The 22,554-nt window shown below is 32.9% G+C and overlaps 1 protein-coding gene across 3 annotated transcripts in view; it reads right to left on the bottom strand.

Annotated features, from left to right (window-relative positions):
- The window catches only part of SPAG16 (sperm associated antigen 16), a 1,149,776-nt gene that overhangs the window by 163,523 nt on the left and 963,699 nt on the right, over positions 1-22,554 (bottom strand). The window contains exon 16 of one of the 3 annotated variants that reach the window (XM_077155022.1): positions 3,886-4,470. The exons of the other annotated variants lie outside the window; for them this stretch is intronic. Coding sequence (XP_077011137.1) covers positions 4,421-4,470 — 50 coding nt within the window. The 3' untranslated portion in view covers positions 3,886-4,420. Of the gene's footprint in view, positions 1-3,885; positions 4,471-22,554 lie in introns of those variants that run through there. 3 annotated transcript variants of the gene reach the window in all.

Here is a 22,554-nt window from a genome sequence, read left to right as displayed (position 1 = left end):
AAGTTCAGAGTTGGAAAGAAGAAGTTAGAATAAAAAAGTCTTCTTTTTGGAGAAGTAGTAGAGAGACTGCCTGCAAGATTTTCTAAATATACACCCTTGTTTGATGTACAAAGAAAAAAAATGTTTTAAATAAGGGAAATTGATTAAAGCATAATTATAATAATCATCTATATCAGTCATCAGGGAAGATGATTATGATAAAAGTAGTATTTCAATGTTTTTATTAACTGAAAACCAATAGAGCTATGATAGTCACCATAGACATTTAAAAATAGCAATGGATTTTGTGTAACTATTTTGAAAATTTTCTAAAAGTTAATTTTTAATTACAGTCTGAAAAGTTTTGGTAATATAAGATTTCTTAATAATTAGTTATCTGACCAGTATTCTAGACTATCATCAGTTACTTTATAATATTGCATCCTTATTTTACTTTATATTAGAGACTTACAAAATACCACATCTCCATAAACACAGAGACTAATTTAAAAATCATATGCATAGTCATTTTTCATCTCTTTTCTTTTGTATAACTTCACCTTATCATTGAAGAAGTCACATACGGAGTAAGCTGAACATTCCATTAGTTACACACTGGTAAGTAAATCTTAATCCCAGTGCCAATTAAATCTATTTTTAATTGCATTAGGAACTGAATAATGACATATGTCCGATTTTCTTATATATATAGTACCTGATCCATGTACTATATATATATATATATGTATAGTTATTTTTTTATACCTTCAATTTAAGTATTTATTTTCAATATTTATTTTTTATAATCTGAGGCATTTCTTCATTTCATATACATGTAACACTGAATGAGTGGATTCCCCAGAAAGTCATTACAGAAGGAGTTTTGGAATATACCCTGCTTCATGGTGGAAATTATACTTAGAAAAGAATTTAAAATGTGGAAGTACTTAGTTTTAACTTCAGAAACATTACTGGTAAACCATATTCTAATTCACATCTATCTGTTAGTTATATGAGTTGGGGGCAATATCTGAACCAGGCCCTATAGAGAATATCAAGATCTGAGACTCCTTTTATTCCTACTGGTAGGCTGCCTAGAGGCAGTCTGTATACAGGAATACCAAACTGAGTACAAAGATCTCTGGGGAAGGGTGATGGGAACAAGGAGATGCTCTGAGCTATTTACTGGTGCCAATTCAAACTCCACATTGTTTGATATTTTATAAGACACATTTCACAAAGTCTTTTTCATTCAACTTTCCAGGGAATTCTTTGCATATAAACATTGACGGCATGTGGTTGGTGAACTCTTGAAGGTAAATATTGACATTTTAATATATAAACCCCCAAAAGGAGAAATGATGTGTATAAATATGTATACTTAAACTAGACAATTGTGACATGTAAAATACAGACTCAAATTCATTGTTTAGAGTACATTAGCACCTTTCATGTCATTATCTGTACATCGAGGACATAGCAAAAATAAGATTTATTATACTAATCAATATTGAATATTAATTAATAAGGGATCACATTAATATACAGCTCAATAGAACTATTCATGAATTTTAGGAACCTTACCCAGGAAGACAGGTTTATCCAGAAATAAACTATACTTTGTGAATATTTTGTAAATATATATGGGAAAAATGCATTTTATAATCAAGTTTTTTATGTTCATTTCTTCAGCTCATCTCAGGAACCTAATACAGATTTTCTTCCTTGATTATTGATACCACTTAGAATAATGTTCCTTCCAGTTTCATTTCTACAGTCAGATTGATTAAAACTCATTTATCACTATAGAGAGATAAATATTTCAAGAAGTTGAACCAGGTTTTGAGGCTCTCTCATTAATCCTCGGTCTTTGATCACTTAGTTACCACTTCCATAAATTTGGATGATGTCTCTGGATCTTATACATGGTTTTATTATACTTGTTTTTCATTATGTCCCTAACGCTTATCTTCTCAATTATTGATTTTCTATGTCCCAAGCTTAGAGAGAATTCAGTTTCACTAATCAGCAAGTCATTCCTGTTTATCAACAGGATAAAACTGTCAGTATAGGGTTGCATTTACTCAAATACTGGCTAAGATCACATTAAGCAACTGATTAGAAGATACAAAATATGTCCTACAGATCATCCCATGCTTTGTGATTTTTTTAATCTAAGAGACTTATGCATTTGAATTTATGGTTACAAAATCTGTGAAATACAGATTTTGCATTATTGTACTCAATGGGAGGGTATTTTATTATTTAGAATGTTAAAATGTTAACCAGGTCATATGTTATATTTTCATTTACTTTCTTTTCTTTTTTTTTTTTTTTTTACATGGGCAGGCTCTGGGAAACAAACCCGGGTCTCCGGCATCAAAGGTGAGAATTCTGCCGCTGAGTCAGCAGTGTACCACCTTATTTTCATTTTCTTATAACTGGCAATTAAGGACATTTTATTATTCAAACATGTAGGGAAACGCATTAATTTTCCTTGCTTATTTTTTACAACAAAATATTTTGGTAGATGCAATGATGACATTTGAGATGTTTCTTACTCATCAGGAAGGAGAGATTAGAGAAGCAGCAAAATTTTAAATAATTTGGTGTAACTCTCTGCAGAAGGGAAGAAAAAAATCCTCTGAAGTTTCTTCTCTCTTCTTGTTGCAACTGAATTAGGATTTTATAGGCTAATCTTAGCCTCTTTACGTTTCTGATAAGCAAAACTTGTAATGCGCCACCTCTGCATTTCCATGTACCTTGCTTTGGCATCAGCAATATAGCCAGCACGGTGTTCTCGTGGCAATGACTGGGTGCCTGGTCACTCCTAGCAGCTCTCTTGTGAATGGATGAAAATTACAGTATCATCAGCTAAGGTTAGGGGTAGGGTCTAGGACTCCAGAATAAAGAGATGCTAGCAAGGTGAAATAAGAATCAGACCTGTGACCTTAAACTCATAAAGCCCTCATTTTTCTAACCAGCTGAGCAGAGTGGCCTAGAAAATATAGAATCGGAGGCTTGAGAGGTTGGGTTGGTTTCCCTAGTGTCAGCTAATTTATCTCCTTGCCTTTAGGCAAGAGAGAAGCAGTTAAGTTTTAACAGACAATTGAGTACCTGCATACGTCTTTAAAGTCTCTAGGATGTCAAATTCCAGATGTTCCACCTAAGAACTGGTTTCAATAATACTGACTCTCACCATGAAAATGTTTCTTTTTTTCAACTTAAATCTCTCTTATGGGAGTTTAAGTCTGTTTCCTTTTGCCCTACACTTAGGGTAGCTAGCATGACCTGGAAGGTTATTTACAGCAAGGTTATTGAACTAATCTGCACCCTCTTCTGATTTAAATAATACTGATTTAAACTTTTCCTATATTAATTTATTTTTATGTAACTAAATAGTAAAATCTCTTATTCTTTTGAAAATCTTGTCACTAAAAGATTTAATGTAAGTCAAACAATAATGCCACATGTACATTACCATGTATAAATATTAAAGCAACATAGAAGAAACTAGGAAATTGGGATGGACACCATTTAATAATAGTGGGTAACTATGTTGCACTAGCCAACAGTATTAAAGTTTATAAAGCCAAAGTTAAAGATTAGGAAATAGCTAACAGCTTCATTCAATTTTCAGAAAGAAGTAATTATTCATTTCTATGTACAATTGAAGGAACATTATCTATACCTATTCTTATACATATTTCATTGAAAGAGTTGGGACTGTAGATATAATTTCTAACCTACTCTTGAATATTAAGACAGTTATTGGAAGGGAAGGTTGCCAAATACAAGTAGCCCATCAGGATATGTATTTTTCATGATTATGAGCTTTTTCAACAGTTTAGCATACGTTTACATTTAATTATGTATATGCAGTGGAAAGTATTCCTTTTTCATATAAAATGAATCCTAAGCGGACTTTATATAAGTTCTAGGTCTCCGTTTTACAGCTTGGATGATGGCCGATTTGTATTGCAATCTCGGGTGACTTTTATCTGGCACAACTGGCCAATCTCTAAGTAGCATCTAGACATCATAATTTGAGGTTGATTGTGTATTCCATGGTTCAGTTTCCTCATCTTCCACTAATGATTACCTCAAAGAGGCAAACATTATTTATCTGGGGTGGGTGCTGGCTACTTTGGCTTCATAGTGGAGGGAATAACAATATAATGATACTTCTTACTGCTTTTTGTCGTCGTTTTCTCTCTCAAGGTAAATTTTATTATTTTAAACTGTTTTTAAGCTCTCATAGTGAAACAGAAGTACATATATGCCTCATAATTTATATAGCTGGTTTCAAGTGTTTTAATAATAAATGGATCCATTATATTTAACAATATCAACTTTTCTCTCTCAGGGATTCTGAGTGGGAACATGCTTTTCTGGGTGATCTCTATCCCTGTCTCCAGTGGGACATTAATATTGCTCTATGTCAAGGGGATTGCAGTGAAGAGCTAATGAAGTAATGACTGTCCAGGTATCCTGCAAAATGAAAACAGTCAAACAAATTAATGTTTGCTTTTATAATTAAAATAGTATTAATACATGTTCCTTAAAATGAGTGTTTACATATTTGCTTTCTCAAGGCTAATTTGAAGTCCCCTTTCATGGAAGAAAACGGAAACAGTGCAGAGATAGAGATGGTTTCCAAAGCTAGGGAAGATATTTGGTTTAAAAAGTGGTAGTTCATATGATTGCTGAATCATTAAATTGATGTTTATTTTAGTCTCCAGTATCTTAAGCAGCTAGAAGTAAAAACTGAAAATTGTGGAGCTGTAACCCATACCAAACTCCAAAATCTGCTGTATAAGTAATGGTTGTGCTGTGTTTGAAATTTATTTCTTTTTTGTATATATGTTATTTTTCACAAAAAAGAAGAAAAAAGTTGATTGAGATAATAAAAAAATATTTATTCCTTCTAGCCTCCTATATTTTGGAGGAGTTAGAAGGAAAAATCTGAGAGGATGGTATATTAGCCCATGAGAAACTCTGGGATTTGTCCTGTAACTACTTGTTGAAGAGTGTTTTGAAAACTATAACATTTTTCTTTCTTTGCTTTGTATGTATGTTATATTATACAATAAAAAAAGTTAAATAAAAAAAGTTCAGTGAGAAACTACATCAGAGCTATGACTCTGTTGACCTCAAAGAAGACATCAAAATTAGATTTCTGAATTGTTTCACACTGAATAGCTACAGATGACAGTTGAATGGCAATTTAAAAATATCTAATATCATTCACTCATAACAAACATTAGCTGCTGATATGTTTATTATTAGGAACAAAGATATTTTTAACAGAGAAAGTAGCTATTTAAAATGCTTATTAGTTTCATGAATTAAGTTTTTATAAACCAAGCACATAAAGATATGAGCTTTATAGGAAGAGAAAACCAGATAGTGCATGAAATCCTAAACCAACGAAGTGATCTAGTTTTTAATATAATTTAACCTTGGGCAATCTAGTTCATACACCATGGAAAAGGTAATTGTTGAACTGTTTATAATTATATAAAATAATTCACAAGATGATCCTGGGCATGAAGATAATGTCCAGCTTCATTTCAAGGGATTGCCAGGAGGAGGGGGTAAATTCCGGTATGGACAGTGTGAAATGAAGACTGATGAGTGGACGATGGACCAAGAAGATAAGAAGGTGGGCATCATGTAGCTCATTATAAATTTCTGTTTACATTTGCATCCTTGTCATGACAACTTGAATTTTGGGTTTATCCAAAATGCTAGAAATAGTGTTTTTGAGTTGCTAAACTATATGGAGAATGTTGTTTTTTTTTTTTGTAAATAAAAGCAATCTACGTTATTAACTAACACTAATGCAAAGTTTTAATAATAAAGGAAAACTATGTCTAAGGGGAGTATATGGGAATTCTGAATTTTCCAAAGGATTTTTCTATAACCTACAACCTCTGTAATAATTAACAACGCTTTTAAAAAGCTATAATGCAAGGCAGTGCGAGGGGGACTCAGTGGTAGAATTCTCGTCTGCCATGCTGGAGACCCGGGTTTGATTCCCAGTGCCTGCCCATGCCAAAACAAAACAAAACAAAATGGTATAATGCAATAACAAACGTTCTTGTTGTTTATGACAGCCTAAATTAAAATAAATCTCTGCATCATAAATTTAAAAAATTAAAATAAATTTCATAATTCAAATATGTTTGTTGTAGAATTAGATATATTGCTCTAATCTCCAAATCGGTAACAAGTATGCAAATTTAGAAGAAGAATATTATAGTTTTTAAGTGCAAAACAAAGGAATAAAAGCTAATATAACTGTTAGTCTTAATCTGTATATACAGGAATTAATGTCATATTAAATTTCTTATCTTCCTTATGTTTTTTCAAAACTGTAACTTTACAACCCAGATGACTTTTCATAAAGAAAATTATATGTAGTAAAGATAAGCTTACTCCCAAGAAGGGAATTATAAAATCTTGGAAACAGAATTATATTATGTATACTACTATTTGATTTAGTAAGTGACAAAATCTGATTCAACAAAATACTGGTCCCTTGATTATTATTGCATTTTACAACAAGAAAAGAGATAAGTGCAATTTGCAATTTAATTTTTCCCATTTTCCCGGAGGGTTATTTGTGTTAAATATTTAAATATTTAAGTAAATTAAATTTAATATTAACATTTTAAAGGAGATTCATAGTTCACTTCAGAAATTCACTAATGCAGAATTAATTCTGCAAATAGCCTACAAAATTCTGTTCCTGAGAAGACATTCTCCATGAGGGTAGACCATTAATGATTACGCGTATGCTATTTATCCTATGAATAAATAAGGTGAATTATGAATTAAAATCTGTGTTTTTTAACGTTTTATATACAACCAGCTCATTAAGTCCTTTTAACTCAAAAGATGTATTAAGGCCCATGTGGGCCATTCACCAGAATTCTTTGAAGGAGTAGATCCTCTATCTTTATAAATATTATCTAATTTTAGAATACATCCTAAATTTAGAGCAGAAGGACCAGAATAAAAAGATAGTTTAAAAAGTGACAAAAATGTGCTTCCCTATTACTAGTTATTGTTGACTTGCAAGAGCTCACAATACTGTGTTCTTGATTTTCATGAAAAAATTTCCTGGTCCTTAAAAATAAGATTTCACCTTTTCTTTTATGATGACATCCAAGGATCACAAATACACATTATGGATTTGGAAAGAAGAAGTACAATGAGGAGAATGAGTTCCATGAAGAAAATGGAGAATTTCCGAGTGGGGGATTCAAAACAGACATCACACTGTTTTCTAAAGAAGACGGTGTATTTTAGTCACTGGTATTTTAGCCAGAAACCCTGTGATTATCTTGCATTCCACAGTTCTTTTTAGTATGCAGTATCTGTTCATGGACTTTCAGGTGAATCCAGAAAATGCCTAAAGCTACAATATCGAAAAATCTCAATGCATGACTGTCACCTTTCTTGGTAAATGCAAGACAATAAAATATAGGAGACAAATTCAACAATGATAACTTTGAAGATTTTTTTTATATCCAGTTTTCTTTTACTAGTAATTCATTATCATCTACACTCAGTATAATTTGCACTGGATTAAATTTAGTTAAACTGTTTCTATCAGCATGTCTGCACTAGACATATGAAATAAACATTCACTAGATACAGTTGTAATTATTAATGCTTCAATTCCAAGACTAAATTGATCTAAGTTTGCTAGCAGGGCACATGTTGGGCATTATTGACACAATAATATGCTCTGGCAGATGGTTAGGAACTAGTCCAATACCTAAATAATACCTGTGGCTACATGGGGTTCCCATGTATGGACCATTTATTTTTTTTTAATTTTGATAGAAGAACTAATTAAATAGGGACTATGGAATTTCAAGGCTGCAAATGGAAGGATACTTGTAAACTTGTAATAAATAAGAGTACTTGTATATTTGACCATGCCCTTTTCTAAACAGCTGTCTTTACCTCATTTCTAAATCATGGGTTTCCTCAGCCCATCCTGAAGTTTAATAAATGACATGACTTTATATCTAAGACAGTTCTTTAAGTGGTCTAGCATATTACAAGTTATTTAAAAATTAACTTGTAAAGTGAATTTTAATCTCTATTTTATATTGAATTTTCCACTTCATCACAGACTGGATTATATTTGAAATATTTTTGTCAATAAATAATGTACTTAATATCAAATCCTGACCCAATTATACACTCATTTCAATTGTTTCTAGTGAGCAACTATTTGAGGATATACGGTTGTCTATCCAACCAGGTCTAGATGTGATCAAGAATTATTACAGACAACATGGATGATTGCAGTAGGCTGTGGGTTGAAGCTGGTCCACCAAAGAAGGCTTTAGAATCCTTTGACTATTTTTCCAGTTTCCTTTTACTAAGGTCCCTCAGATGAACAGGTTTTTTCAACACTGCTCTCTTCCCCAAGGGTATTAATACCTAAAATAGCAGAGATGGTTTGTGTCTCTTTGGTCCATTTTACTTTCAAAACATTCTTTGCAAAAACTTGACTCACAATTGCCACAACTCTGCTGTTTCTGAGGTGTCTATTTTCAACGCCTTCCTTTCATCATCTTCACAACAGCTGGATATCAGACATCAAATTATAACTGAATTTTCTTGCCTCTATTTAGCTCTAGTCTCAGAATTTTAGTCTTCCCTGAGGAATTTCTGCTTCTGCACTTTTTCCCCTTCAATACCAGCAGGTGCATAGAGGTGTATTTTAATTCTCTGCTGGTAGCAAACACTGAGCGCAAACTACTGTATTTATAAATATCCAAGTATTTATTAACTAATTTTAAATTATCACAATATTTCTTCCTGAAATGAACTATTGTTTTCAATATTTTAATGTTTAATGTAAGAAATATTTAATATCACTGATATGTATTTATTTATGCCTCACCCTGTTGCAAAAAGAATTTGAGGCATAGTCAGTCAGAATGGCATCTAATTTTAACATTAGTTTACTGATTGTGAAATTAATGTATCCTTTGGATATTCCGAAGCAATCATTTTTGTGGGCTAATAAAGAGTTAGAAATACCTCTCTTCTTTGTTATATTAGTTGGTTTCTTAAACTATACATTTTGGTTAATGTAAATGCTAGCTAGCTGTTATAAATATTATCCAGAATCAGGGAGCAATAATGCCAAACAACATGATGTCATACCCAAGGCTGTTACACATTAAATCGTCATTTTCATGACCTTAAACTCTGAAAATTCAGGGAAACCATTCTGTTTTAGTTTATTCTCCATCTGCTCTAGTGTATTTAGGAATTCACGTGTTTTTCTAAATACATCATCTTTAATGTTGGAAAGTAACTCAATATGAGGTCAAATCAGCAAAAATGGAAGAACTCAACATTACTGTGCTGGTCTTAACTGACATTTTTGTGAAAAGGAAATATTTTTATTAATTTCATGAAGTTTTAAGAACTGGGTAGCAGTGAAGAAGGTTATAAAAGTTACAGATCTCATTATAATTTATACCACCGCATGTTCAGTGCTGTCTCCCACTTTTGCATTGACTATGTAAATATTTCTTAAAGGAATCAAAGTACCTTTTGTCTTTGGTTCCTCCAAAATATAAAACAAGTGCTGAACAATTTATGTTTTCATCTTTCAAATTATATGGTGTGTGTTTTATGCTTAAATTTTATGTTGTAAAATATTTAAATTGTTGCATCCCAATAAAGAAACCCCAATTCAAAACTATTCCCTGCATTTCATATATACCTATGGAAAACAGTCCTTCAGAATAATGACATTTAAGAAAAAAATTCCACACTTCTTTAGATATCAAATGGTAAGAGAACTTTAAAGATTCATGCCCATTTATACTTTCTCATATGTTCAGATATTTTTATAGGTGAAGATACTTTTCTCCCTTGTTTACTATATGATTAGGGATTGCTTATCCCAGGAAATAGTCTTTGAACTACCCACTTCCTTTGAACTCAGAGACAAGAGTAGTTTCCTCCTGTGTGCCCATCATGGCATCCTGATTTTACTCAGATGGTAGAAATTTTTTTCTATATTAACACTACACATATATTTTTCTTTCTCTCCTTGGACAGCAAGATCCTTGAGTGCAAGAACTGTGTTTTACTTGTGGTTCTATCTCCTGAGTCTAACAGTGACACTGATATAAAATATGCTGAAAGAATGAACAAAAGTTCCATGGCAGGAATGATAGAGCACAATTCTTTGCAGCCTTAGTGATATCAGAGAATTCCTCACTTGCAGTGTCTACTCAGTGAGTACTAATGCTCTGATTGTCCTTCCCCTACTTGCAATGTCATGCTAAAGTCAATGTCTCAGCTGATTTAGACTTTCTTTTTCCTTTAATCTTATTTGTTCAACTAAGGTAAAAAATGATAAGAGTTTCTTTTAATGGAGAAAAATATTAATGAAAGCCAAATCCATACTGGTTCTATCATCAATTTAGCAGTGGAATTTGAAGAAGTTAATTTTTATCTTGCTACATTCTATTTTCCTCATTTATTAAAAAGCTAATAATAATAATACCTTGGCTTTTAAAATCCAGATTAAATGATATTATGATTGCTGTAAGAGTGGTTGAAAAAGAGAAGAGTGGTTGAAAAAGAGAAGTATGACAGTGGTTGTCAAACTTTAGTGGTCATCAGAATCACTTTGTGGTCATGTGAAATACAGATGCCTGGATTCCATCCCCAGAATTTCTGATTCAGAAGTACTTGTGGTATCTGAATGTTTTCTTTCCTCACAAGTTCCTAGGTGCTGTTGATACTACTAATGGAGGGACCACACACTCTGAGAACTACTGATGTAAGCTACTACTATTATATGATGGTTTAAAAGGTTTGTCTTGCTCCTATATTGATATTATAATCTATAATATTCAAATACTTCAGTTTTTCTACTCCCCTATCTTCTTTATGCCAATCCTCAGTACATTAAAAAATTATTTACAAAACAGGAGGTAAAATATATTCTACTCCATATATTTTAATACGCTAACCTGGAAAATTATTTGGTCATCTATAATATTATCAAAATGAAAAATAAAATGATTTCAAGAAAACTCTTCTCTAAAGGTATGCATGTTGAATTACAGTTTAAATCCATAGGTTATAAAATATTGTTGAAACCTACAGAAAGTTAACAAAGTTGAAAAATAGTTGATTCACAATTGTACTAAGTACTTAAGCAAAGCAAATCTGGATCATGAGTTTAAATTATTTGATGCATAATCTACTTGGCCTACTCTACTAATTGGAATGCATGCTTATAGCATTCTGTGTGATAGATTTGGTAAAAGATTCTTTCTTTGCAGAGCATATTTGATATTCAATTATTTTCTTGTTAATAATTTATCCTGCATAATAGAGAAAACACTGTAAATAACCATCTGTCTCAACAAGCAGCTTTTTATATTTACAAATAGACACAGCACAGAATTTCAGCAAGAAGCATGCTGAGAGAAAGGATGTTCCATGTTAACTGTTTACATATAGGAATTTTTCAGACTTCTGTCTCTACACTAGTTATTCTTAGCTCTTTGTCTAGATAAAATAATCACAATCCAAGATTGACCTATAAGGGAAGAAGATAATATGGTAGGGAAATTAAAAGTTTTGGGCATATGCAAACATACATACATACATAGTGCCCCCTAAGGAACAAATTTTATTGATAATATCAACTCCTAGCAACCCAATAGGTGGAGTTTTCAAAACGGCTGCCATTAATGGGAGAAAGAGTTCCTACAACAATATTAGAGTTAACCAAGTAGAGAAGAGGAAGTCTCAGCATGATATAGAGCAAATGGGTCTGTGCAAAGCTTACATGCTTGTCTCTAGGAAACAATTGAAATGAGGATGACAGAAGATAAAATATATGCTGCCTTGGAAATGATGAAATAAATTATTAATATTATTGACTTTTATTTATTTATACCTATTGTGTCCTGAAAATTATTTTAGGTGTATTTCCAGCAAATGTTGAATCTTTTCTTAACATTGACTTTAGCTTTACAAATTTAGGTATAATTGAAGCAGCAAATTACTCTCGTCCTGGTTTGTAGTCAGAAAAAATTTTGCAAAAGATGTAGAATCTCTAAAACATCTATAATCACTATTTCTGACCAAAAATTAATTAGAATAATTCTCAGGAGGAAGAAAGAATTTAACAAATTTTAGGAATGACATTTAAACTTTTATATATACTTTTTATTCCTCAATTAACAATCATTAATAATTTATATCGACAGACCTTTCTGTAAAACACTATATTGGGCTTACTTACATTTGCTGGACTAATTTCTCTAGACTGGTACATTGTCATGCCTTTGAGCTGTCCTTGATACTTTAATCATTTTGGATTATTTTTATTCATATTTTATCACCAATATAGCTGTTGTCTAACATCAGTAAAAGACAAAATAAAAGCCAATGATACAAGAGTGCATCGAGTCAAACTTTCAAAGAACCAATTATTGAAAATTGAAGGAATCTAGCACATTTAAGAGCCAGGGAATCTGTTCTAACCAGAAGGCTGTTTTCCTTTTGCAAAGACTGAAATGATATTTGAATTATCCTTAAATTGCATGTTTTATGATCTCTTACTTTTCGATTTATTGCTTAAAATAGGACTTCATACGATTCTATGAGTGTGTTTACCAGGGGTAAGGATCTTGCAATTGCTTTAAATAGCTTTTAAATCACTTTTCTCTTCCAGGCACAGCAACCATATTTGGTCAAGATTGGAAATAAGACGTTAACCAAAGTTGTTCATCTTACAGACCTGGTGCTTAGAAAAGAAATGTCGATGGTAACACTTTTTGTGTTCACGCTTGGTGCTCTTACTTTTGTTTGCCCTTTATCTGTGACTATGAAGTTCTTCTCACTAAAGGTTCAGAGACTTTTTTGTCACCCCTGTTATCTGGGCTTGGCTCTGTGACTTACTTTGGCCAATAGGATGTTATCAGATTTGACCCAAACAGAGGCTTGAGCAAGTGTTTGTACATTTTTCATTTTCACTTTTGGACTTTCACCATCACTAGGAGAAGATTTCCAGGCTAACCTCCTATAGGATGACAGATCACAGGGCCAGAGCTTGGTCAACCCACCTAAAGCCACCCTGGACTGGCCAGCCTGCTAACCCTGCAGCAACAGACACGACTGAAGAAGCACCACTGACATTTATCAAGACTTGTGATAAACAATAAATGACTGATTTTTTTTTTTTAAGCCAACAGGGGTTTGGATGATTTGTTATGAAGTGATTCATAAATTAAATCCTTTCAGATTCTGTCTTCAGCCTATTATTCCTTGATTTACATAAGGAATGTATCCCACTGTTAGTTTTCTTAACAGCCAGCCTGATCCCTTGATTCAGGCTAACTACTTATCTAGGAAAAAGAGAGTAAAATTTCTAGCCTGTTTAAGGCTAAATGTAAGAAATAATGTTATCAACTTATTAATATAATCGCTTCTGAGTGTCTTCACTGGCAATTAGTTGGTAAATTTGAATTTAATAACATAATCAGTTTAAATTATTGGAATGAAGCAAACCCCTACATTTATCCTCATTTTTTTTTTAACAAATCAAATACTATATAAAAACAAAGTGAATTTGTTTATGGGCCAGCACGCAATTAGACTCTCAACAGTTACAAAGGTAAGTTTGCCTCTCTCCTTTTTGATGTTTGGGGTCAAGGAAAAATATATGAAATATTGTTTTGCCTAGTCTAGAAGTAAGGAATACAGTATACTTTGTGATTGTTGTCATTTTTTGGGTAACATTAAAACATTGCCACATATCTGAAGAACAATTTTAATATATAGGTAGAGAAAAATTCAATATTTCATATTCATTCCTCTCATATCATCAAAATATATAGAGAGTTCAACTGTTTGCCCCCCCATCTTCCTTTGCTTCCACCTTGGCCTAAGCCCCAATCATCTCTTTCCTGGGTTAAACAGTACCTTCCTTACGCTCTCGTTCTCCATAGTCTAGTCTCAGTAGGAGCCATAACAATCTTTCTAAAAATGGAAGGCCCTTCAATACACTCCTTTCTCAACTCAGAGTAAAAATCAAATTTCTGAAAATAATCTGCAAGACCCTACACCATTTGGTCCCATCTCCCTCACCCCATGCTTCCCCACATTTTGATCACATCTCCTGTCATTCATCCTCTCCTTCACTCATTCCCTTCCGAGGGCATTGGATTTCCTTGCTGCTCTTTGAAAATCGAGGAACATGCTTCAAAGTGAAGCTTTGTTCCTGTTGTCACCTCTGTCTGGAAAGATTCTGCATGTTTTAAATGTTGCCTTATTAGTGAGACCTTCTCTAACCATTCTATAAAATTAGGATATTCCTCCTTTCTCCAATAATTCATATCCTTTTACATGCTTTATTTTTCTCAACACATCCATTGATATCTAAAATATTACGCATTAGTTAATTTGCTTATTATTAACCCCATTACACTAATACCACTACAATATGAGCCCAATGAGGGAAGGGTTGATCTATTCTTTGCCCATGCCTAGAATATGCTTTGCCCACATATGGTGTTTCAAAACTATTCGTTGAGTGAATAAATACTTGTTTGTTAGGTTCATTTGTTCACTTTCAATAAGAAAAGTACTTTGAAAAACATAATATTTTCAAGGATTATAAAATAAACTTTAAAACTTAAGCCTTTTTCTTGTCAAAGCTCTGTTATCAGAGCAATTATTTGTACTGCCTTTCCACAGAAAACTTAGTTTTGAAATGCCTTCCTCTGTCTTAACTCTCAAGTTTTTCAAATGAGGTATGTATTGTGTATTGGTCGGAAATTACAACACTTCTCTATAAAATTAATTTGTATTTCACACATGATTGCATTTTTTGTTAAGAATCCAACCTTTTATTTAAAGTGTCCGTGTTTCATTGAATTATAAAGAAAAGGAAATGCAATCATAATTTGGATGAAGACTAAAATAATTGAAGTAGGTATGTTGTATATAACATGAGAACTATGTTGGAAATATTAATATAAACTAATAATAGTTAATAAAAGCTGTATTTTTTATCTATATCCAATGAAATGGCCAAGATACAATATTATCCCACCATCATGAGTCTGATGATTCTGTGTCTAATATTTAAATGTTAGGATCCAATAAGATCTTTCACTTAAAGGAAACTACATGCCTTAGATAAATGGCTGATTCTGTCTGGATCTGGGAAAGTGCAAGGTGAGTCTGGGACATTTTGCTGGGCAGAAAGCAAGGATGCTTTTTTCTTAATTTTTTTTTTCATTACCACAATTGACTTTTTTTTTTCTTTTTTGTGAAAAATAACATATATACAAAAAAGCAATAAATTTCAAAATATATCACAACAATTAGTTGTAGAACAGATTTCAGATTTTAGTATGGCTTACAATTCTACAATTTTAGGTTTTCACTTCTAGCTGCTCTAAAATATTGGAAACTAAAAGAAATGTCAGTATAATGATTCAGCAATCATACTTGTTTATTAAACCTTAGGTTCTCTGTATAAATTTACTATCACCTTTGATCTTCCTCCCATTCTTTAGGGGTATTTTGGCTATGCACATTCTAACTTTTTCACATTCGAAGAGCCTGGCAATAATATGGGATGGGGGATGGAACTACTTGATGTTCTGGAGAGGCTGGCTCCTCTGCGTTTCAGGACTTATCTGTTTCAGGGTCCCATCCGGAGGTTATAGGTTTCTGGGAAGTTACCCTAATGCATAGAATCTTTGTGGAATCTTATATAATGCTCTAGGTGTTCTTTAGGATTGGCAGGAATGGTTTTGGTTGGGGGTTTGGCAAGTTATGCTAGATAGCAATGTCTAATTGAAGCGTGCATAAGAATGACCTCCAGAGCAGCGTCTCAACTCTATTTGAACTCTCTCAGCCACTGATAACTTATTTGTTACACTTCTTTTCCCCCTTTTGGTCAGGATGGCATAGTTGATTCCATGGTGTCAGGGCCAGACTCATCTCTGGGAGTCATTTCCCAAGCCACCAGGGAGACTTTCATCCCCAGATGTCATATCTCACATGGTGGGGAAGATAATGATTTCACTTGCAGAGTTGGATTTAGAGTGAGGCGACATTTGAGCAACAAAAGAGGTCTTCTGGAAGTAACTCTTAGGCATACCTATAGGTAGGCTAAACCTCTCTGCTACATACATAAGCTTCACATGAGCAAGCCTCAAGATCAAGGTCTTGACCTATCGAATTGGGTGTCCCTAATGTTTAACACAGTATCAGGGTTTACCTGGTGGTAAAGTCTAATAGTTCCATTTTTTTTCCTATCATCCCTCAAGGGACTTTGTCAATACTTTTTGATTATCTGCTTAATATACTCTGGGATGTATCCAGGCGTTACATTAAGCTATATAGAATTAAAGCCCTCATTTTTATTCTGGGCTCCCTGTGTTTGGATTGTTTAAATGATTTTTCCAGACAGGTTGAGTTGTTGAGTTAGATTGTGTGCTACAGAGAATTTAGGTTCTGGGCAAAATAAACCTTTCTTCCTTTGGTCTCAAAGAGTAGACAAAGTTCCAAAATATAGACAATGTCTTCCTTAACCTGTATTCTGAATTCCCTTAATCCCAACCTGATCAGTTTCATTCTTGTCTCTAAATACCAGATTATACATATATAAAACAGCCTCTTCAAAATCCAGAAATAACAACACTTCAGAATAAATGTGACTGCTTTAAAGAGTTTTACAATCTAGACCCCTGTTTTCTTATAAGTATTTTCTAAATGAGGCCATGCAATATTTGCACTTTTGTTTCTGGCTTATTTTCATGGTTGCATTTTTGACACATCAAAATTATGGCGCTTATACATAACAATTAAATCATAAACCTTAATCATAATGACTTACCTTTAGTGGAAATAATTAATACATACTAATCTTTATGAGACAGTCACTGTTTTGTTTTAATCTTAAAGAAATTGGGTCATTGTGAAACATATTATTTATACAAATTACTAATATGAAAGAAAAATTCAAGTATGGCTGTGGGGAGACAGGTTGGTCTCAGGACAAGGAAATTGGCCAAGGAATCAGGAGTGTTACACAATTCACATTTGACCTTATGTGAATGAATGGCTGTTCATTAGCTCTGGGAAGAAGTGCAGACTTTTTAGCATGAAATTCAAGGGTCTTCATGATTTGGGGCCAATGTGGCTTTAGCCCAACTGAGAGCTGGTCTTTGCACTTGCACCTTAGGTTCTGGCCGTAGAAACAGTTTGCTTTCCTGCAGATTCCTCAAAGTTTTAATGACTTACCCATTCTGCCCCTTATGGAAAACTTCTCTTCATCTTATGAGACCCTTTTCAAATGCCTATTTCTTTGAACAGCCTTGCTCAGTGCCTCAGGGCTGAATCATACCCTTTTCTGATCTCCTTGCTTAATTAACATAGAGCTCATTATATTGCAATTTTTATGCATATGTCTGCTTTATCCCAGAATAATTACCTGAAAGCAGGAATCATTACGTAATCATATTTATATCTTTTGTACTTGGAATTTGATAAATATTTCTCAAATTGTAATTAGTAACAGCTATTGTATTATAATAGGAGTTTATTTTGATGATAGAAAATACTTTAAACATGTTATTTCTAAATATTATTACTCAAATTATTTTTATTGCTTTGATTTTTGCTCCTAAACAGCCAAATCTTAAATTAAGTTAACCAAATATTCCACTCTAGTAGTTTGCACTTTATTGCTCTGAAACAAAAGGTAGGACTAACTTTGGTTTTTTTAAATCCCTCTGTATTAGTTGGCCAGGACTGCTATAACAGAGTGCTACAGACTGGTTGGTTTAAACAATAGGAATTATTATCTCAAAGTTCTGGAAAAACTAGAAGTTCAAAATCAAAGTGTTGGCAAGACCATGCTTTCTGCAGCATTCTAATAGTGGCTTATTGGCAAACTGTCACTCAATCTGTCTCTGTCAAATGACCATCATTTTCCCTGTCTGTCTGCTCTTACGGTGTCCAAATTTCATCTTCTTATAGGGACTCCAGTAATACTAGAATAAGGTCTACCTTTTTTTTGAGTTTGGCCTCACCTTAACTAATAATATCTTTAATGATCCTATTTACATTTAGGTTCAGATCCACAGAACTGGGAGTTAGGACTTAAAATTGTCTTTGTGGGGAGCATGATTCAATTCACAAAACCCTCACTTATTCTGTCTCTTATTATCTATTTTATTATGTTATATACAATATGTATTCAGAAATAAGTTTAAAAGAACCTACCTTAATAAGATATTGCAGAGTGCCCACATGGGAATATTACTATTCCAGGAAAATAAATCTAATATATATATAAACATACAAATAATAATTATATATATATATATATATATATATATATATATATATATATATATATAATGAATACTTGATTGACTACTTCAATTTCAGTTCTCTGCTGATGACCTGTATGCCCCAAAGCCTTTCCCAAGAGGTTTCATTATTTGAGTTAAGCCTAAATATAGATTACCTCCTAGTGAGATAACTTCCCCTCAGGAAGATGTGAAGGAGCAAAAAGTCATTTATAATAACTGAACTCTTTGAAATGCAGATGTTTTTAACTATCAAGAGTATTTATTTATTTATTTATTTATTTATTTATTTATTGGCATGGGAAGGCTCCCGGAATCGAACCCTGGTCTCCCACATGGCAGGTGAGAATTGTGCCACTGAGCCACCATCGCTCGCCCAAGAGTTTTTTTTTTCCTTAAACATATTTCATATTAAAATTGAAAGGAAAAACATTTGACATTGTCCATCAATGCCAAGTTAATGTCTTGTCAAGGAACGGGTACTCAATAAATGACTGAAAGTTGAATAATAAGATTCTGAACATCCACTCAGTCCAAATTAATGGTATTTCACCCTTTACCTAAGAATTACCTAGGAGCTTTAAAAACCATAATTCAAGGTACAACCTCCAATGGTTGCTATTTTATTGGTATGGAGCATGTCCAGTGGATATTTTATAGAAACTCCTAAGTAACTTTAAAGATTAGGACAGAGAATTCCTTGATAGATACCCTGGTGTGTCAATCTATTTGGAAAGATATGCTTAGCTGTGCTAGTCACAGCACTTTACTAAAAATGGATGTTTCTAACCTTGTTTCCAATAATTACATTAACAAAATAAGTATTGTACATAGTAAGCAACTATGTCATGAAGTATAGAATAGAAAAACAAAAAAATCTAATGTAGATTTAAAACAAAAATAATTTACTTGGACCCTGTGTTTCATAGAATAAGTGATAAAATATTCCTTTTAGATAAAAATGTCAGATTATATTTTGATTTAAAAGATTAACAAGAGTTTGTATGAATTGACAGATTATTTCTGGCTCCAAATAAGCCATTTATCACATGATGCTAAATAATGAGAAAACTAAATTCTCAACACATTAATATTTTTTAGTTGTTGGCTAATGTTGACTGATTTTTAGATCAAATTATTATTCTTAATAAAATCACAGTATTTCTGTCATCAAAAAGCCATATATAAAAAAACTGTGCTAATAATATATGCACATAATTGAAATACTAAAGCAGAAACACCAAAGGTAGTTTAAAATATTTTTCTTTCTTTAGCATTTCTCTGCTACATAAAATGTTTTGAAAGCAGTTTGTGAGGCTCTGTAGTGTAGAAATTTTATTTTATCCCATTTTGAGGTATACGGGTCAAAGAAATAGATGTGAAACAAACAGATATTTATTCTTTAGCAGGTTTCTCTCTTTTAATAAACATAGTTAAAAAATAAAGATAAACCATTACAATATCCATGGCATACACTTGGACATTTTATTTTCACCATTGTGTGGGCTTTTTTTAAAGATAAAATTTTCTGAAGTCAAAAAGAAAAAAATCATTTGAGAAAATAGAGACAAATGTAAAGCATCAGAAAGAAAATGGAGGGGGGGAAATCCTCAAATATTAGACACTCAAGGAAGAAGTGAGGCAAATTTAAAGAAAACACCATTCTGTAAAACTGGGTTTAAAAATAGTTTGCCTCTGCTTAAAGAATGTGAAACATCATGAAAAGAAAACTAAATAAAAAATCTTTAAGAGTTGATCATTTTCTACTAGGTGACAGGCAATAAAACAGAATTTCATATGCATATTAAGCTGTAGTGGTTGATTAAGTGCCAAAGAATACAAGCCAGATTAATACATCTGAATGGCATTATAGTCAGGATGCTGTTGAATAAGTATGATGCTCAACTCCAACTATCTAAAGCAAAATAAAGGAATATAATGTCTTTCATAATTAAAACATTGGGAGTGAAGAAGGAGGTGGGTGAGCTTCTTCCAAAATAGCTCCAAACCCTGGATCGCGCACCCACTGTGCCGGTTTGAAAGGATGTATGTACCCTAGAAAAGCCACACTTTAATCCTAGTCCCATCTCATGGACAACGATTTACTTTAAACCCTATTTACTGCTTCATGTTGGGATCTTTTGAGTAGATTATCTCTATGGAGATGTGGCTCACTCAGTTGCAGCTATTAACCTCAGATTAGAGGGAGATGTGACTCCACCCATTCCAGGTGGGTCTTAATTACCTTACTGGAATCTTTTAAAAAGTGGAACCATTTTGGAAAGAGCAGTAAGACCATGAGACCCAGAGCCCATGCAGTCAGAGATCTTTGGAGATGAAGAAGGAAAATGTGCCTGGGGGAGCTTCATGAAAGAAGAAACCTAGAGAGAAAGCTAGCAGGCATCACCATGTTTGCCAAGTGCCTTTCCAGTTGAGAGAGAAACCCTGAACTTCATTGGCCTTTCTTGAGCGAAGGTAACTTCTTGTTGGTGCCTTAATTTGGACATTTTTATAGAGTTGCTTTAATTTGGGACATTTCCATGGCCTTAGAAGTGTAAACCTGCAACTTATTAAATTCACCTTTTTAAAAGCTGTTCCATTTCTGGAATATTGCATTCCAGCAGCTAGCAAACTAGAACATCCACCTATCACACAGCTCATATACTCACCCTTAGTGAGGTGCAGTGACTCTCTTCCAACCACAAGGAAAAGAATGTAGTAAGAATATTTGCCAGAAAGATAAAAGCTAAACAAAAAATATAAAATATGTCTACCACATGTCATATGATTTTTAAATTTTATTTTATGTTTAAGCAAAAAGGCCACTTGACAATTGATTCATTGATTCCTGCAGACACTTATTGTTTATAATTTCCCTGATACTGTCCTAAGCATTAGAGAAATACACCCAAGAGAGGCCTTTGCCTCCCTGAAATTTGCAATCTAGTTTTAGTTTATTCAACTTTAACAAATCCTACGATAGTGGTATGAAAAAAGTATTACCAGAACACAAAGTGTTAACTCTGATGGGATGTGAATGGGAGTCTGAGAAGACTTTGGAGGGGAATGTTGACGTAACTTTTGAGTTTTATATTAGTATGTCCCCTAATAAAAGTGTGGAGAATTTTATTTCTTAAAAATCAGCAAGCTGAAATGCAATAGAAATTAGCCAATCATTAGCATGTCTATGTCTAAAAAAGGCAATCTCTTCATAAGTTCCAATATCTGAAACTATACATATCCAGAGTCTGAAAAATCAAGCAAGTCTTAGATGGCTATAGAACAGCTAAGAGGCAAGGTTGATTTTTTTAGGTAAAGACTCTAAATAACTGATATATAACATCATCTGGATCAAAGATTCAATGCTTTCTAAAAATATGTGAACCTTCTTACTATAAGATGTCAAAAGTTTAGTTTTTGGTAATAAAGTTTAAGCTAAACCTAGTATAAACTCACATTTACAGACTTGCATTTGCATGTGTACTTTATTGAGGTGAAAATCATATAAAATTAACCACTTTAAAATAAAAAAATTAGTGCTATTTAGTATATTTACAGTGTTGCACACCTACCACCTCTATGTGGTTCCAAAATATTTTCATTACCCCAAAAGGAAACCCCAAACCCATTAACTACTCACTCTCCAGTCTCCCTTTCCCCTAGTTCCTGGCAATCAACAATCTGCATTTGTCTCTATGGATTTACTATTCTGAATCAATTACATTCAGAATACATGGAATCATAAAATATGTGGCCTTTTGTGCCTGGCTTCTCTCACTTTACATGATGTTTTCAAAGTTTATCTACATTGTAGCATTGTATCAATATTTCATTACTTTTATGGCTTAATAATATCCTATCATATGTAATATACCAAAATTTGTTTATTTATTCATCTGTTGGTGGACATTTAGGTGGTTCCCACTTTTGGCTACTGTTAATAGTGCTGCTGTGAAACGTGTGTACATATATTTGCTTGAGAACCTGTTTTCATTTCTTTTGGATATATAACCTTGGAATGGAATTGTTGGGTCATATGAGAATACTATGTATAACTTTTTGAGAAACCACCAAATTGTTTTCCACAATAGCTCTACCATTTTACATTTTCACCATCAATGTATGAGATTTTAAGTTCTCCACAGCCTCACTAAAACTTGTGAGTTTA

The sequence above is a fragment of the Tamandua tetradactyla genome, chromosome 3 (genome assembly GCF_023851605.1).
Source record: "Tamandua tetradactyla isolate mTamTet1 chromosome 3, mTamTet1.pri, whole genome shotgun sequence".
NCBI classification, from domain to species: domain Eukaryota; kingdom Metazoa; phylum Chordata; class Mammalia; order Pilosa; family Myrmecophagidae; genus Tamandua; species Tamandua tetradactyla.
The sequence above is the reverse complement of the archived record's forward strand: the minus strand, read 5'-3'. Positions and strand labels throughout refer to the sequence as shown.